This window comes from Triticum urartu, chromosome 1A, assembly GCF_056163025.1.
Source record: "Triticum urartu cultivar PI428250 chromosome 1A, HENAU_Tu73, whole genome shotgun sequence".
In the NCBI taxonomy this organism is placed as follows: domain Eukaryota; kingdom Viridiplantae; phylum Streptophyta; class Magnoliopsida; order Poales; family Poaceae; genus Triticum; species Triticum urartu.
This window is the reverse complement of record NC_141873.1, coordinates 315,012,337-315,031,121: the sequence shown is the minus strand read 5'-3', so window position 1 is coordinate 315,031,121 and position 18,785 is coordinate 315,012,337. Positions and strand designations below refer to the sequence as shown.

General features: G+C 42.9%; 1 protein-coding gene across 1 annotated transcript in view; it reads right to left on the bottom strand.

The window, feature by feature from the left end:
• LOC147991024 (uncharacterized) overlaps positions 1-16,959 on the bottom strand; it is a 76,551-nt gene extending 59,592 nt beyond the window's left edge. Inside the window, exon 1 of the mRNA XM_087538492.1 lies at positions 14,868-16,959. Within this exon, the coding sequence (XP_087394618.1) occupies positions 14,868-16,959 (2,092 nt within the window). The remainder of the gene's footprint in view (positions 1-14,867) is intronic.
• Positions 16,960-18,785: the final 1,826 nt, after the last annotated feature.

Here is an 18,785-nt window from a genome sequence, read left to right as displayed (position 1 = left end):
TTGCTATGAGCTGCTCCTGCTGCTGCTATATGATGAATTGCTATGAGCTACTGCTGCTATATGATGAATTGCTATGAGCTGATCCTGCTGCTGCTATATGATGAATTGCTATGAGCTGCTGCTCGTATATGACGAATTGCACACTGCTGCTGCTCTATGATGAGTTGCTATGAGCTGCTGCTGCTATATGGTGCTTTTAGGTGGTGCTGCTATATGATAATAACTAGCCACTTGGACCATCGAATTTCAATAAATAATTGTTCTTCATTTAAATGTGGGTCATGCGTTCTTCATTTAAATTAGGCAATGGGATCTCTATGGAAGACATTGAACAAAGTATATTGTGCCAAGTAGATGGTATCTTTGTATTTGCATTTTGAACAAATAGTGATGGTATGTTTTCCTATCATATTAATTACTGCACTGGGTTCAATTTGTGATGTTTGCAAGTCAAATTTAATTTTCATATGGGCAGCAAAATGACAAAATATAATGCAATCTAGACTTTTCACTTATCATACCAAAGATAAGCTGAAAAGGAAGGCAATGAAAAGAACTGGTTGGTTTATTACCTGGAGCTTATATTCACAAGTGCTTATTTTCTTAGGATAACTCGTAAAAATTGTCCCTAAGAAACTTGGCCAATAGAACTGACATACAAATCAGATGTCACAATGATTGCAATGGAGGAGTGACCTACCATAGCACACTGTATAGGCTCACCGCTGCCTCTCCTTTTTTTACGATGTTCCATGAAATTGCCACATACATCTTGTACTTTTTCATTGTGTAACCCCATCTGCAAGTTGACACGGCTAATTTCAGAAATCTCTACATGATAATACATTGCATATCCCTTGCGCATATTTAAACCACCAATTAACGATTGTGTGCGTAGCATAAACTAGCCATGACTCTGTGTGCTGGACTAGCAGGCACTCTAAGGGAGCCTAATGTAGTGCACTGGAATTCCTACATGCCACCTACGATTTTGTGTAATGTACTACCTCTGTTCCTAAATATATATCTTTGTAGAGATTCCAGTATGGACCACATACAGATGTATATAGATGCATTTTCGAGTGTAGATTCACTCATTTTGCTCCGTATGTAGCCTATAGTGGAATCTCTAGAAAGACTTATATTTAGGAACGGAGGTACGAGGTAGTATCATGTATGACATCTACATATCTAATTTAGCAGCTAGTAGTAGAAATATTGTTTGCACAAAGGGATTACTAGTCGAAAATCCTACCAAAGCACGCTGGCAGGCACAAAACAATACAAGAGAGAGAGAGATAGAGAGACGCACTTACAAGATCAAACCAATGCCTCGGTCCAGGATCTTGATTGGCCAAGCTGTTAGATCCAGAAGAAACATCGTCCTTGTAGTTTTTTCCAGCTGCATAACAGGTAATAGCGACCTGTTAGTATATTTGAATTACATCGGGCAGGTGATGCTGGACGGGTTTAAAGGTGACAAGTACCTAGGCCGTGGCGGGTGCTTGGCATCTTGCCAGACGATGGGAATCAGGTTAGAAACGTCAAGGGTGATGAAGCTGCGCTGGCTGTCGGGGTCCGATAAGGAGATCTAGAACCGTCGAGTAGGGTGTTTGTGGAGCGGCTCCGGTAGGGTGGACTATGGTGTGGGCGAAGCGGATCTGTGGCCGTGGACAAGGGCGTCAGTGAATCTGCTCTGATGGTTGGATTAAGTATGGTGTCGACGATGTGGATCTGCGGCCGTGGACGGGGAATCAAAAGCTGCTCCGGTAGGTTGGATGAGGGTGCGACGAAGCGGATCTGAGGCCGTGGACTTGTGAGTTGGCAAAGCAGCCCCGGTAGGGTTGAGAATGGTATAGGCGAAGCTACTCCGATAATGTTGACGATGGTGTCGGCAAAGAGGCTCTCGTACGGTTGAGGAAGGTGTCGGTGCAGAGTATCAGAGGCCATTGACAGGGCCATCGGTTGGGCGGCTCGGGAGGGTGTGGACGAAGCATCTCCGGTGGGGAGTACGAATGAGCCACTGCAGATGCGCTGCGGTTGACAAGAGTACCGGCAAAGCAGATCCGGCACCATGGACAAGGCCAGCACTGAATGGGCTGTGGTACAGTGGTGGATGAGCGGTCTACTTGTTTCTAGTGGAGGTGGGAGTGGTAGATGCAGCCGCAAAAGCAGATCTGGCGAGGTGGACGCCGCTGGCAGTGAATGGGCTCTAGTATGCCGGTGGATGAGCAGTCTAGGGTTTTGAGAGGGGAGGGGTAGAAAGGCCGATGAAGTACGGACGACGTCATGTAAGATGCTCTGGTGTTGTGGAGTTAGTCGTTTTTGCGGGAGGGGGAGAGGAAATGCGGGTGCCGTGTGGTGGGGGGAACCAGAAGTTACCAAAGCAGCCCGACCTATTATGTAGATGAGGGCGGTATTGTAACTGTTGTTCTCCGTGCACCAAGGACAAAAGGGGAATTTCACATGCTAAAGACTAGGTGGCGGAAATTTTAGAAGGAGGCGGGAGATTTTGCTGCCCGCAGGATCGTTCGTATCCAGTTTTAACTAATTTTGGACCGTGCTAGCGGGAAGGTCATGCAAGACTGTGTACACGGGGCACGCGTCAGCAGTTAATAACTGGTGTGAAGTCCACCCCAGGAAAAAATACAATAACCCGGGATGATGCGCCGATAACTTGGACATTCACATGGGCGCGGCCAATCGTACGGGTGTAGAGGCGCGTTCAAAAAAAGGATCAAACGCTCAGCCTATGTATTTCTCGTGTAAATAGATAATTTAGTGCCATTGGTTATTTACTTTAAACATACTGCATTGACTTGTTAGTGTAGAGGCGCACAAAAAGAAATGGATATTGTAGTCCCACAAAAGAAATGGATACTGTAGTCCGCTACTTAAAAGTGTTACCTCATATGATTACATAGCCTCCATTTCATAAATTGCGTACCCGTTGAATTCATATATGAATATTACATATATTACTTCATAATAGAACCTTAAATCATCCAACACTAATGAATTTGAATGCAAGAGTAACAATGGTGCATGTACATGATAGCTACATTGGTTGTTTGAAGAAACATCACTGTAACTTTGGCATGCACAATTGAAAAGATTTATTTAGATAGAAAAAAATGTGATATGTGAGTGTCCAATCTTTATAGCGTTGAATCGATATTGTACCTTTGGCCATGATACGAAGTAGATATTGATTTATGTTCAAGCGATGCACGTCCACGATCGCTAGATAGTGATACGTGAATGAATTGTGCAATATATCTCACACACATACATATCTCATTTCCCCGTGGGCATCGGAATCACATACGCACACTTCATGTATTTCTCTCCCTCCTCAAGGTTAGAATTCGTCTTTCTACCCCATCCTACAAGTCTCTCACACAGAATCACACACTCTCTCTCTGTCAAATACTCCCACCCCTTTAATTCCGCCCACCCACAGCCACTAATGTCTCAAAGTATAATTATGTATCTCACACATATGCCTAAGGGAAACTCGAGTTCCGGAACCATATGAATACATACAATGGGATTCCAGCAGAGCACCTTTTGTTTTGAGATCTCTCTCTCTCTCTCACACACACACACACATACACACACATACAGAGACATGCGCACGCTTAGACATTGTTTCTCACTTCATTTTTTCCGGCACTTGCATGCACACCATTTGTTTATCTCCGTGATGCTTTAAGTATGCCTCGCACACATGCTATCTACCTATCCCTTAATATAGATATGTGTCACACAAACTCCTTCTCCCTACTAGCAAGATGCCCGTGCGTTGCACGGAACATCAAGATGCATTTGTATAAGTGGTTTATCTTGTGGGAGAAAAGGATGAAGGAGGGAATGCCTTATTTGCAAATGCGGAGAGGGGTATGGGTATCTTTTTGCAAAATTGCCATAGTTTCCTTCCTATCCATCAGATATAAATCGGATGGCCTATATTGCAGGATGGCAGGAACACCATCATCATCAACTCTGTTTTCATAAGAGTAGAGATATGTAAGTGTCACTGCCCCCCTCCCCCCACACCCACACACACACACACACTTCCCGACACCGCAAGAGTAGGGTGACACCTCGATCTTGATACTAATCTACCGAGTGGCTTCTCTCTCTCTCTCACACACACACACACACTACCCGACACAGAAGGAGTAGGGTGGCACCTCGATCTTGATAGTAATCTATCTACTCCTCTTTCAAACACACACACACATACACCCACACTCGCTAGTTGTGCCTCTGTGCCTACCGTGCACACTCTCGATACGTATTTCTCTCCCTCCCCCTCCCCCCAACCCCAACAATGATAGCAGAAGGGTGACAACTCGATCTGATCTTAATATGTCAATTGGTTTGTCTCTCAAACATTGTGTCTATGTGCCTCGCTCATACACACTCGATACACCTTTTCCTCCGTAGCCCCCTCGATATGTAAACTTCTCGCGTGTGCACAGCTGTAGTGATGATGATACTGAACCCAGTGTGCCTTGTTTTTACCGGCCTCATGTGATAGTTTTCACCCTATTTTCTATTAATTAACAAGGCAACCTTTTCTTTGTTACTACTAGTGAATCTGAAGTCATTCGGGGCAGACATAAAATATATCACTTCAACCCAAGTATCGCAATAACTATTTTAAAAGAAACTAGCTAGATGCATGTGCCTTGCACGGAACATCAAGATGCATTTGTATGAGTAGTTTATCATGTGAGAGACTAGCAAAATGCCCATGCGTTGCACGAAACATCAAGATGCATTTCTATGAGTAGTTTATCTTGTGAGAGAAAAGGATGAACGAGGGAAGGCCTTATTTGCAAACGTGGAGAGGGGTGTGGGTATCTTTTTGCAAAATTGCCATAGTTTCCTTCCTATCCGTCAGATATAAATCGGACGGCCTGTATTGCAGGATGGTAGGCACACCATCAACACCAACTATGTTTTTTATAAGAGTGGAGAAAAGGATGAATGAGGGAAGGCCTTATTTGCAAATGTGGAGAGGGGTGTGGGCTTTTTCTAAAATTGCCATAGTTTCCTTCCTATCTGTTAGATATAAATCCGGCGGCCTATATTGTAGGATGGCACTCACACCATCATCACCAACTCCGTTTTCTACTCCCTCCGTTCCTAAATATTTATCTTTTTAGAGATTTCAACAAGTGACTACGTACGGAGCAAAATGAGTGAATCTACACTCTAAAATATGTCTACGTACACATCTGTATGTGGTAGTCCATTTGATCTGAAAAAGACAAATATTTAGGAATGCATGGAGTATAATATAAGAGTAGACATGGAGATATATCTCCAGCATGGTCTACAACAAAAATGTGATGGACTGATTAGCGCCAGATGCTCGCAACACGATGACCTGAGTTCGAATTTTGTCTTTAACTTTAGATTTTTATATTATATATTACTTATTTAATATATACTTCTTTCAATACTGTACTGACAGTGGAACCCACAGGGTACTTAGAATACAAGATTAAGGATGGACTTGTTTCTTTTTAATTTTCTATACGAAGCTGTAGCCACCCTACAAGTCACGTGCACACTGTACATGCAATTAACTTTTTATAAAGGGAGAATCCTACACTCAATTAACTCAAATGGATTGGATGTGACTCTATTATTTCCAACATAAGAGCATCTCCAACGGCAGCCAGCAAATTTCCTCCCGCTTCCTTCCGCGGAGGACGACATCAAATGCCAGCGGCATACATTTTCACAACTCTAACCAACCATATGAAATTCATGCAAACACGGACTGTTTTCATATAAGCATGAAGGATTTCATATAAAAAAGCTGGATCTTCATATAAACATGATGGATTTCATCACATTTACGTGATGTAAGGGGTGCTAATCCGACTCTCTTGGTATAATTAATACTCCCTCTGTCGGGAAATATTTGTCCTAGAAATGGATGTATCTAGACTTATTTTAGTTATAGATACATCCAATTTATCCATTCTTAGAACAAAAATTTCCCGCCAGCCGGAGAGGGAGTACCTAATCTAAACGGCCGCCCGTAGATCCCTTTGTCTTCCTCATGTCCGGCAAAGACTTGTGGGGTCGATGAAGGTCCTCGGAAGAGACGAAGCAGCAAAGAAACCACCTGAATGCGCAGTTGTCACCTTGGCGGTGGCCTTCATGGGACCCAAGTGGCGGTGGCCTCCCGTGTTCTACTTCTCCTCCATGATGGCGGCGGACACGGAGAAGCTGGCCACCGACTCGTCGCTCTCCACGCACCCGGCTTCTGTCTCTGCCTGCATGGTGCTGCCGTAGGCACGGGAGGCGCGACTGCAGGCACAGGAGTCGCACCGACAAACACGGGAGGCGCGGCCACCGCGGACAATGGTGGCGCGGTATGACGCGGCACCGACGATGCCCGTACCGGCGTTCTCGCCGCCGTGCCGGCGTGGAGCAACTCGCCACTCCTCATCGAGCTGAATTGGAGCGGTGAGTTGCTGAACCACGTGTCGGCTTGGGGCGGCAACTGGCTCTGTCAGGCCAAGCGAGGTTGGTGAAGCACCGAGTGGCCTCGCCCGTATCCGGAGGGCTCGACGGGCCACCCAACCGGGTAGTGTGCCGGAGAACGGCTCCTCGGAAGCCATCGGAAGAGTGGAGAAAATGGTGAAGGAGGAGATGGGGGAGCGGCCGAGGGGTGCGATTCTTTGCTGACTGGCTAGCCTCATTTAAATTGAGGGCGGACGGTAGGAGCTTGGCCGGCGTCTGGCCTCGTTTAAACTGAGGGCGGACGGGAGGAGCTCAGCCGGTGATTGCATTTAATTCTGGCCCGCTCATGAACGGACGTGTGGCCACATTAGGTTTCTCGGTTTGCATGCAGGTTTAACGAGGGGTTTGATGGAGGCGAGGAGGCGTGTTCAGCCAGGCGTGCAGTGGGCGGCGCAGTACTATTTGATTTGACAGCGGGTAGCGCAGTTCCCAATACGGCTTTAATGCGGACGGGGGAGGGGATAGCGGTTCCCAAAATGTTGAACAGCCAATGATGCATCCTCCTTCAATTTAGCATCGTGAATGCATGAGGGAAGTAATGGGAGGAGGACCGGGAAAAGAGGTCGCACGATGTGAATGCAACGCAGTTTGCACTCATATAAAGGCGCCCCTCCATTCCAATGCATCTACCACATCGTACGCACCTAAAGCATTTGTCTAAGCACCTACACTAAGCGCAAAAGTCCTCGCTCCAAACCCATGGCGGCGATGCGCGCGAGCGGCCAGCGGCTGTGCCAGATGGTCCATGGCGCCGAGGATCCTCTCTAGACGGTGTTGGCGACCGGCTGGTGGATGGCCGCCATCAATGCCAACTACAACTCTCAGTTGGACCAGATGATCGTTGCCACCACCAACAAGTTCACCGTCCTCAAGAAGCTCACAGACGACATCGCCGTACTCCTCCAGCCCGCGCGCCCGGGCTCCTCATTGCTTGCCACCCTAATCGGCCTCCATGGTCGGAACCTCTTTCAAGCACTGGTGGCCCTGCAACTGCCCGCCGATGCCATGAAGAATGTCCACCTGGAGGTCGCGCTCGCCGCGAGGCGCCTCGCCCTGCAAGAATTCGTCGACCTACACACCCACGTGTACGAGCAAATCGTGTACATAGGTATCTACAAGGACAGTGAGAATGTTATGACGTTGGCCTTCCTCAACCAGCTGGAAGCCTTGGATGCCTTTGCTGAGAAGCACCTTGACCTCGCCACAAAAGCCGCCGCTCCTTAGCCGCCGGTCGGTGGCCCGGCGCACTAAGTTGACGAGGAGGAGGTCGTACGTTGATGGATGCATCTTTCTTCTTGCCTCCTGTAACCACCACTGCGACCGCATCATCGTGGCCTTAATTCTTATTGTGCTATTGCATTCTCATTCCAGTGAATACCGACATGTGCGACCCCTTTGCTTAATTATATGCATCACTATAACTCGTACTCCATCCGTCAATTTATAAGTTGTGCTTACCTTTTCCATCAACTTTGTGCAACACACGGGCATCTTGCTAGAAACACTGGAACATGTCGGACCACATGTGACCAAACTGACGATGCACCAACCTATAGCTACTACATGATGACCCACAAGTATAGGGGATCTATCCTAGTCCTTTCGATAAGTAAGAGTGTCGAACCCAATGAGGAGCAAAAGGAAATGATAAGCGGTTTTCAGCAAGGTATTCTGTGCAAGCACTGAAATTATAGGTAACAGATAGTTTTGTGATAATATAATTGGTAACGAGCAACAAGTAACAAAAGTAAATAAAGTGCAGCAAGGTGGCCCAATCCTTTTTTAGCAAAGGACAAGCCTGGACAAACACTTATATGATGTAAAGCGCTCCCGAGGACACATGGGAATATCGTCAAGCTAGTTTTCATCACGTTCATATGATTCGCGTTTGGTACTTTGATAATTTTGTATGTGGGTGGATCGGTGCTTGGGTGTTGTCCTTACTTGGACAAGCATCCCACTTATGATTAACCTCTATTGCAAGCATCCGCAACTACAACAAAAGTATTAAGGTAAACCTAACCATAGCATGAAACATGTGGATCCAAATCAGCCCCTTACGAAGCAACGCATAAACTAGGGTTTAAGCTTCTGTCACTCTAGCAACCCATCATCTACTTATTACTTCCCAATGCCTTCCTATAGGCCCAAGTAATGGTGAAGTGTCATGTAGTCGACGTTCACATAACACCACTAGAGGAGAGACAACATACATCTCATCAAAATATTGAACGAATACCAAATTCACATGACTACTAATAGCAAGACTTCTCCCATGTCCTCAGGAACAAACTTAACTACTCACAAAGCATATTCATGTTCATAGTCAGAGGGGTATTAATATGCATATAGGATCTGAACATATGATCTTCCACCAAGTAAATCAACTAGCATCAACTACAAGGAGTAATTAACACTACTAGCAACCCATAGGTACCAATCCCGAACTTGGAGACAAGAATTGGATACAAGAGATGAACTAGGGTTTTGAGAGGAGATGGTGCTGGTGAAGATGTTGATGGAGATTGCCCTCTCCCGATGAGAGGAGCGTTGGTGATGACGATGGCGATGATTTCCCCCTCCCGGAGGGAAGTTTCCCCGGCAGAACAGCTCCGCCGGAGCCCTAGATTGGTTCCACCAAGGTTCCGCCTCGTGGCGGCGGAGTCTCGTCCGGGAAGATGGCGTATGATTTTTTTTCTCATCGAAAGACTCCATATAGCAGAAGATGGGCATCGGAGGGCCACTAGGGGGCCCACGAGGTAGGGGGCGCGCCCCCACCCTCGTGAGCAGGGTGTGGCCCCCCTCCGGAACTTCTTGCGCTCAGTATTTTTTATATATTATGAAAATGACTTCTGTGAAGTTTCAGGACTTTTGGAGCTGTGCAGAATAGGTCTCTAATATTTGCTCCTTTTCCAGCCCAGAATCCCAGCTGCCGGCATTCTCCCTCTTTATGTAAACCTTGTAAAATAAGAGAGAATAGGCATAAGTATTGTGACATAATGTGTAATAACAGCCCATAACGCAATAAATATCAATATAAAAGCATGATGCAAAATGGACGTATCAACTCCCCCAAGCTTAGACCTCGCTTGTCCTCAAGCGAAAGCCGAAATCGAAAAATATGTCCACATGTTTAGAGATAGAGGTGTCGATAAAAATAAAATACGGATATGAGGGCATCATGATCATTCTTAGAATAGCAACTTATATAATTCTTGTCATATGATATCTTATGCTAGAGTAACAATTCAATCACAATTTCAAGTATGAATCACAAACTTCATTGAAAACTAACAAACTATAATCTCAGTCATTGGAGCAATTGCAATTTACCATAACATAGGAAAGAGTCAATATAAGAGCTTTTCAGCAAGTCCACATACTCAACTATCATATAGTCTTTCACATTTGCCAACACTCACGCAGTACTTATGGGTATGGAGTTTTAATCGGACACAGAGAAAGATAGGGGCTTATAGTTTTGCCTCCCAACATTTTACCTCAAGGGTAATGTCAACAATAATAGTTCATGAAAACTCACATCCAGTTAGCCATATATGCCATGATCTTTCCAACATGTTGTGCTTGCCAAAAGATAAAATTTAAAAAGGAAGGGTGAAGATCACCATGACTCTTATGTAAGGAAGGAGATAAAAGTAAAAGATAGGCCCTTTCCAGAGGGAAGCAGAGGTTGTCATGCGCTTTTATGGTTGGATGCACAAAATCTTAATGCGAAAGAACATCACTTTATATTGCCACTTGTGATATGGACCTTTATTATGCAGCCCGTTGCTTTTATTTCTTCCATATCACATGATCATATAAAGCTTATTTCTCCCACACTAATAAGTCATACATATTTAGAGAGCAATTTTTATTGCTTGCACCGATGACAACTTACTTGGAGGATCTTACTCAATCCATAGGTAGGTATGGTGGACTCTCATGGCAAAACTGGGTTTAGGGATATTTGGAAGCACAAGTAGTATCTCTACTTGGTGCGAAGAATTGACTAGCATGAGAGGGAAAGGCAAGATCAATCATGTTGGATGATCCATGACAATATAATTTATCTCAGATGTAAGAAAACATAACCTATTACATTGTCTTCCTTGTCCAACATCAACCCTTTAGCATGTCATATTTTAATGAGTGCTCACAATCATAAAAGATGTCCAAGATAGTATATTTATATGTGAAGGCCTCTCTTTCTTTATTACTTATTAATTGCAACGATGACCAAAACTATGTTTGTCAACTCTCAACAACTTTTATTCATCATACTTTTTATATGTGAGCTCATTACTCTCCATAAGATCTATATGAACTCTTTTATTTCCTTTTTATTCTTTCTCTTTTCTTTTATTCACTCAAGATCATGGCAAAATAATCAAGCCCTTGACTCAACACTAATCTTTTTTATATATAGCTCACGGACTCGATTACATAGAAGGATCGTAAAGCAAAACTCACAACTAGATCATACTAAAACTTTATGCTACTAGATTAAGCTATTACCAAAAGGGATCGAGCTAAGAAAAGCGGTAAAGATAGAAGTGATGGTGATACGATATCGGGGCACTCCCCCAAGCTTGCCAGTTGCCAAGGGGAGTGCCCATAACCTATGCTCAGTTCTTCTTTGTTGGTGAAGAAGATGATGGTTTTGTTGATGGCGTAGGCTTCTTCCTTAATTTGCGCTCGAGGACAGAATTTTGGTCCCTTAGGTCATCGATCTCCTGCTCCAGGCTCAGTATCTTTTTGCATAGTTCCTGCTTGTTTTCCTGCAAGAGGTGAAAAGGGATACACTCGATCTTAGGTTTCTTTACTCTATCTGGGAGGCTTGACTTTTTGAACTCCACATGCATGTCCCCAGGTTGAGGTAATGGGACTTCATCTTCTTCTGAGCTCGTCTCCTCCCTTCCCTTGGGTTCATAGTCCTCTTCTTCTTCCGTATTCCAATCACAATGCTCCACATCCCCATAGACCTTTGGATCTGTAAGGTAATCATCCACATAGCTTTCTCCTTCCGAATCCTGGGACGACATGTTGCTCTAATCTGCAGCAGGACAGCTTGAAACAAAGACAGGAAAATTTGTGTGATACAGGAGTCAAAACCTTCGGGAGATTATATAATGAATTTTTACCGACCAAAATACGTAACGTGTAAGAAAACGGAGTCCGAAGAGCACACAAGGTGCCCACGAGGTAGGGGGCGCGCCCAGGGGGGTAGGGCGCGCCCTCCACCCTCGTGGAGCCCTCGTGTCCTTCCCGGACTGCTTCTTATTTTTCTATTTTTCTAAATATTCCAAAACGGAAGAAAATTGCCATTAGAACTATTTTGGAGTCAGTTTACTTACCGTACCACATACCTATTCCTTTTCGGAGTCTGAAACGTTCAGGAAAGTGTCCCTTATGTATTCCTCTGGGGTTACGGTTTCAATAACATTGGTTTCAACATTTATAGGATTACCTGAGATATAGTGTTTAATTCTTTGACTGTTCACCACCTTCGGATTTGTGCCTTCGAAGTTGTTGATTTTTATGGCACCGGAATGATAGACCTCCTCGATAACGTAAGGACCTTCCCATTTAGAGAGAAGTTTTCCTGCAAAAAATCTTAATCGAGAGTTGTATAGCAATACATAATCACCTACATTAAACTCGTGCTTTTGTATTCTTTTGTCATGCCATCTTTTGACTTTTTCTTTAAACAACTTGGCATTTTCGTAGGCTTGGGTTCTCCACTCATCGAGTGAGCTAATGTCAAATAACCTCTTCTCACTGGCAAGTTTGAAATCATAATTGAGCTCTTTAATAGCCCAATAAGCCTTATGTTCTAGTTCGAGAGGTAAGTGACATGCTTTTCCATAAACCATTTTATACGGAGACATACCCATAGAATTTTTATATGCAGTTCTATAAGCCCATAATGCATCATCAAGTTTCTTGGACCAATTCTTTCTAGATCTATTAACAGTCTTTTGCAAAATTAATTTGAGTTCTCTATTGCTCAATTCTACTTGACCACTAGACTATGGGTGATAAAGAGATGCAATTCTATGATTAACATCATATTTAGCAAGCATTTTACGGAAAGCACCATAAATAAAATGTGAACCACCATTAGTCATTAAATATCTAGGGACTCCAAACCTCGGAAAAATAACTTCTTTAAGCATTTTAATAGAAGTGTTATGATCAGCACTACTAGTTGGAATAGCTTCTACCCACTTAGTAACGTAATCAACAGCAACTAAAATATGTGTATATCCATTAGAGGCAGGAAAAGGTCCCATATAATCAAAGCCCCAAACATCAAATGGTTCAATAACAAGTGAATAATTCATAGGCATTTCTTGACATCTACTAATATTACCAATTCTTTGACATTCATCACAAGACAAGACAAACTTACGGGCATCCTTGAAGAGAGTAGGCCAATAAAAACCGGATTGCAATACCTTGTGTGCAGTTCTATTTCCAGCATGGGGTCCTCCATAAGCCTCGGAGTGACACTTGCGTAGGATCTGTTCCTGTTCATGCTCAGGTACACAACGTCTAATAACACCATCTACTCCTTCTTTATAAAGATGTGGGTCATCCCAAAAGTAATGTCTCAAATCATAGATGAACTTTTTCTTTTGCTGGTATGTAAAGCTAGGTGGTATAAATTTAGCAACGATGTAGTTAGCATAATCAGCATACCATGGAGCAGCATGAGAAGCATTTATGGCATTTAATTGTTCATCTGGAAAGCTATCATCAATAGGCAGTGGGTCGTCAAGAACATTCTCTAGCCTAGACAAGCTGTCTGCAACGGGGTTCTCAGCTCCCTTTCTATCAATAATATGCAAATCAAATTCTTGTAGCAAGAGAACCCATCTAATAAGTCTAGGTTTAGCATCTTTCTTTTCCATAAGGTATTTAATAGCAGCATGATCCGTGTGAATAGTTACTTTAGAATCAACAATATATGGTCTAAACTTATCACAAGCAAATACAACTGCTAAGAATTCTTTTCCAGTAGTAGCATAATTTCTCTGAGCATTGTCTAGAATTTTACTAGCATATTGAATAACATTTAATTTCTTATCAACTCTTTGCCCTAGAAAAGCACCTACAGCATAATCGCTAGCATCACACATAATTTCAAGGGATTTTTGCATTCGTGCCCCTAGTTGGGTCACACTCGACTGATTTGCCCCTAGTTTTTCAACAATTGTAGTTTTGCCCAGCTCACTTCACTCGCCTTGTGTTTTTCCCTTCCAGGGCGGTTCTGACCAATCACGGTTCGCCACGTGGCGACTGCTCATTGGTCGGAACCGCCCCAGAAGGGCAAAAACACAAGGCGAGTGAAGTGAGTTGGGCAAAACCGCAATTATTGAAAAACTAGGGGCAAATCAGTCGAGTGTGACCCAACTAGGGGCACCAATACAATTGTTCCTAAATTCAAAAGGTAAATTCCAATCAGGTGGCTGAACAATAGGTGTAGAGATCAATGCTTTCTTAAGTATTTCAAATGCTTCTACGCAATCATCATCAAAAACAAATGGTATATCTTTTTGTAATAAATTAGTGAGAGGCTGAGAATTTTTTGAGAAGTCCTTAATGAACCTCCTATAAAAACCGGCATGACCAAGGAAACTTCTTATACCTTTGATGTCCTTGGGACATGGCATCTTTTCAATAGAATCAACCTTGGCTTTATCAACTTTAATACCTCTTTGAGAAACTTTATGCCCCAAGACAATACCTTCATTAACCATAAAGTGGCACTTCTCCCAATTCAAGACAAGGTTAGTTTCTTCACATCTCTGCAAAACTCGATCAAGGTTGCTTAAGCAATCATCAAAATAGGATCCATAGACGGAAAAATCGTCCATGAAAACCTAACAAATCTTTTCACAAAAGTCAGAGAATATAGCCATCATGCATCTTTAGAAGGTAGCAGGTGCATTACATAAACCAAAAGGCATACATCTATAAGCAAAAGTACCGAACGGGCAAGTAAAAGTGGTCTTAGATTGATCATCAGCTGACACGGGTATTTGAGAGAAACCAGAATAACCATCTAGGAAGCAAAAATGTGTATGTTTGGATAATATTTCTAGCATTTGATCACTAAAAGGTAAGGGGTAATGATCTTTTAGTAGCCTTATTTCATTTGTAGAAATCAATTACCATCCTAGAACCTGTAATAATTCTTTGAGGAATCAATTCATCTTTATCATTAGGAACGATAGTAATACCTCCCTTTTTAGGGACACAATGGACAGGACTTACCCACTGACTATCAGCAACGGGATAAATAATACCTGCCTCCAGAAGTTTTAGTATTTCCTTTCTTAACACTTCTTTCATCTTAGGATTCAACCGTCGTTGGTGATCACAAACTGGTTTGGCATCTTTCTCCAAATTTATTTTATGTTGACATAGAGTGGGACTAGTGCCCTTAAGATCATCGAGAGTATATCCAATAGCAGCACGGTGCTTCTTCAGAGTTTTCAATAATCTCTCTTCTTCATGCTCTAAAAGGTTAGCACTAATAATAACAGGATATATCTTCTTTTCATCAAGATAAGCATATTTAAGAGTATCTGGTAATGGTCTGAGCTCAAACACGGGGTCACCCTTGGGTGGAGGAGGATCCCCTAGGATTTCAACAGGCAAATTGTGTTTCAGGATGGGTTCCTGTTCAAAGAATACTACATCTATTTCCCTTCTTTCATTCATAAACATATCATTTTCATGGTCTAGCAAATATTGTTCTAAAGGATCACTAGGAGGCACGGCAATAGAAGCAAGACCAATAATTTCATCTTTACTAGGCAATTCCTCTTCACGGTGTTGTCTACTAAATTTAGAGAAATTAAATTCATGAGACATATCACCTAAACCAATAGTAACAACATCCTTTTCGCAATCTATCTTAGCATTAACTGTGTTCAAGAAGGATCTACCAAATATAATGGGACAAAAGCTATCTTGTGGGGAACCAAGAACAAGAAAATCAGTAGGATATTTAGTTTTCCCACACAAGACTTCAACATCTCTAACAATTCCAATTGGTGAAATAGTATCTCTATTGGCAAGTTTAATTGTGACATCAATATCTTCTATCTCAGCAGGTGCAATATCATGCATAATTTCTTTGTATAAGTCATGAGGTATAGCACTAACACTGGCACCCATATCACATAAGACATGATAACAATGATCTCCTATTTTAACAGAAATAACAGGCATGCCCACCACAGGTCTATGTTTATCTTTAGCACAAGGTTTAGCAATTCTAGCAGTTTCATCAAGGAAATGAATAACATGCCCATCAATATTATCAGACAAGAGATCTTTAACAATAGCAATATTAGGTTCAAATTTAATTTTCTCAGGAGGTGCATAGGTTCTAATATTGATTTTACAAACCATAGTTGAAGCTTTAGCATGATCTTTTATCCTAACAGGAAAAGGTGGTTTCTCAACATAAGTAGTAGGAACAATAGGATCATTATAAGTGACAGACTTTTCTTCAACTTTAATAGGTGTGACTACTTTTACTTCTATGGGAGGATGATATTTAAACCACTTCTCTTTAGGGAGATCGATATGAGCAGCAAAAGATTCACAGAAAGGGGCTACTATCTCAGAGTCAAGTCCATATTTAGTGCTAAATTTACAGAAAACATCGGTATCCATAAAAGATTTAACACAATCATACTTAGGTGTCATACCTGACTCCTTACCTTTGTCGAGGTCCCAATCTTCAGAGTTGTGTTTAATTCTTTCCAATAAATCCCATTTGAATTCAATAGTCTTCATCATAAAAGAGCCAACACAAGAAGTACCGAGCATGGTGCGATTGTTATCATAAAGTCGAGCATAAAATTTTTGAATAATCATTTCTCTTGAGAGCTCATGATTGGGGCATGAATATAACATTGATTTAAGCCTCACCCAAGCTTGAGCGATGCTTTCTCCTTCGCGAGGCCAGAAATTATATATGTAATTGCGATCACGATGAACAAGATGCATAGGATAAAACTTCTGATGAAATTCCAATTTCAATCGTTTGTAGTTCCATGACCCCGTATCATCACATAGCCTATACCATGTCAATGCATCTCCCTTCAAAGATAAAGGGAATACCTTCTTCTTAATAACATCTCCGGGCACACCTGCAAGCTTAAATAATCCACAAATTTCATCCACATATATTAGGTGCTCATCAGGATGCTTTTTTCCATCTCCTGCAAAAGGATTAGCTAGCAGTTTTTCTAACATACCCGAAGGAATTTCAAAACAGACATTTTCATTTTTAGTAGTTTCAGTAGGTTGAGGAGCAACTCTTTGCTCTACTGGTCGGGGTGAAGATATCCCGAACAAGCCCCTCAGAGGATTACTTTCCATAGTAACAAGTGACAGTAAATTTCAGCACAGTGTATAAATTTTTCCTTACCAAATTCCACCTACCAAAGGTGCTTCACTCCCCGGCAACGGCGCCAGAAAAGAGTCTTGATGACCCACAAGTATAGGGGATCTATCGTAGTCCTTTCGATAAGTAAGAGTGTCGAACCCAACGAGGAGCAGAAGGAAATGATAAGCGGTTTTCAGCAAGGTATTCTCTGCAAGCACTGAAATTATAGGTAACAGTTAGTTTTGTGATAAGATAATTGGTAACGAGCAACAAGTAACAAAAGTAAATAAAGTGCAGCAAGGTGGCCCAATCCTTTTTGTAGCAAAGGACAAGCCTGGACAAACTCTTATATGATGTAAAGCGCTCCCGAGGACACATGGGAATATCGTCAAGCTCGTTTTCATCACGTTCATATGGTTCGCGTTCGGTACTTTGATAATTTGGTATGTGGGTGGACCGGTGCTTGGGTGTTGTCCTTACTTGGACAAGCATCCCACTTATGATTAACCTCTATTGCAAGCATCCGCAACTACAACAAAAGTATTAAGGTAAACCTAACCATAGCATGAAACATGTGGATCCAAATCAGCCCCTTACGAAGCAATGCATAAACTAGGGTTTAAGCTTCTGTCACTCTAGCAACCCATCATCTACTTATTACTTCCCAATGCCTTCCTATAGGCCCAAATAATGGTGAAGTGTCATGTAGTCGACGTTCACATAACACCACTAGAGGAGAGACAACATACATCTCATCAAAATATCGAACGAATACCAAATTCACATGACTACTAATAGCAAGACTTCTCCCGTGTCCTCAGGAACAAACGTAACTACTCACAAAGCATATTCATGTTCATAATCAGAGGGATATTAATATGCATATAGGATATGAACATATGATCTTCCACCAAGTAAACCAACTAGCATCAACTACAAGGAGTAATTAACACTACTAGCAACCCACAGGTACCAATCCCGGACTTGGAGACAAGAATTGGATACAAGAGATGAACTAGGGTTTTGAGAGGAGATGGTGCTGGTGAAGATGTTGATGGAGATTGCCCTCTCCCAATGAGAGGAGAGTTGGTGATGATGATGGCGATGATTTCCCCCTCCCGGAGGGAAGTTTCCCCGGCAGAACAGCTCCACCGAAGCCCTAGATTGGTTCCGCCAAGGTTCCGCCTCGTGGCGGCGGAGTCTCGTCCAGGAAGATGGCTTATGATTTTTTTCTCATCGAAAGACTCCATATAGCAGAAGATGGGCATCGGAGGGCCACCAAGGGGCCCACGAGGTAGGGGGCGCACCCAGGGGGTAGGGCGCGCCCCCCACCACTACAAAAAAATACACTTCCGTGATGATGCGTGTTTGTCACAGTAGGTCGCGTCTTTTGTCATGCATGTACATCCATGACGATTTTATGACAGAATCAAGATAGTCATGCCTGTGCTGTCATAGAAGTGTTCCATGACATTACCAAAATTATCATCACAGAAGTCTCAACTTCCATGACGATAAATTGCGCGTCACAGAAGTGCTTTTGTCAAGGGTGACCGACATGTGGCATCCACCGTAACAGAACACCATTAAGCTATCAGGTCAGGTTTTGGATCCGATAACCCGTTAACAGCCCCGACCAATGGGGATTTTCCACGTGTAAAATCATCATTGGCTGGAGGAGACACGTGTCAGGTCCGCATTGGCCCAGGTGTCACTCATCCAATGGGCGAGACGCGCCTATGATATGTTGACACGTGGACCGGCCCATCAAGTTTAAATGGGCCGGCCCAACTGAACGCCCACAAGATTTTGAGGACCA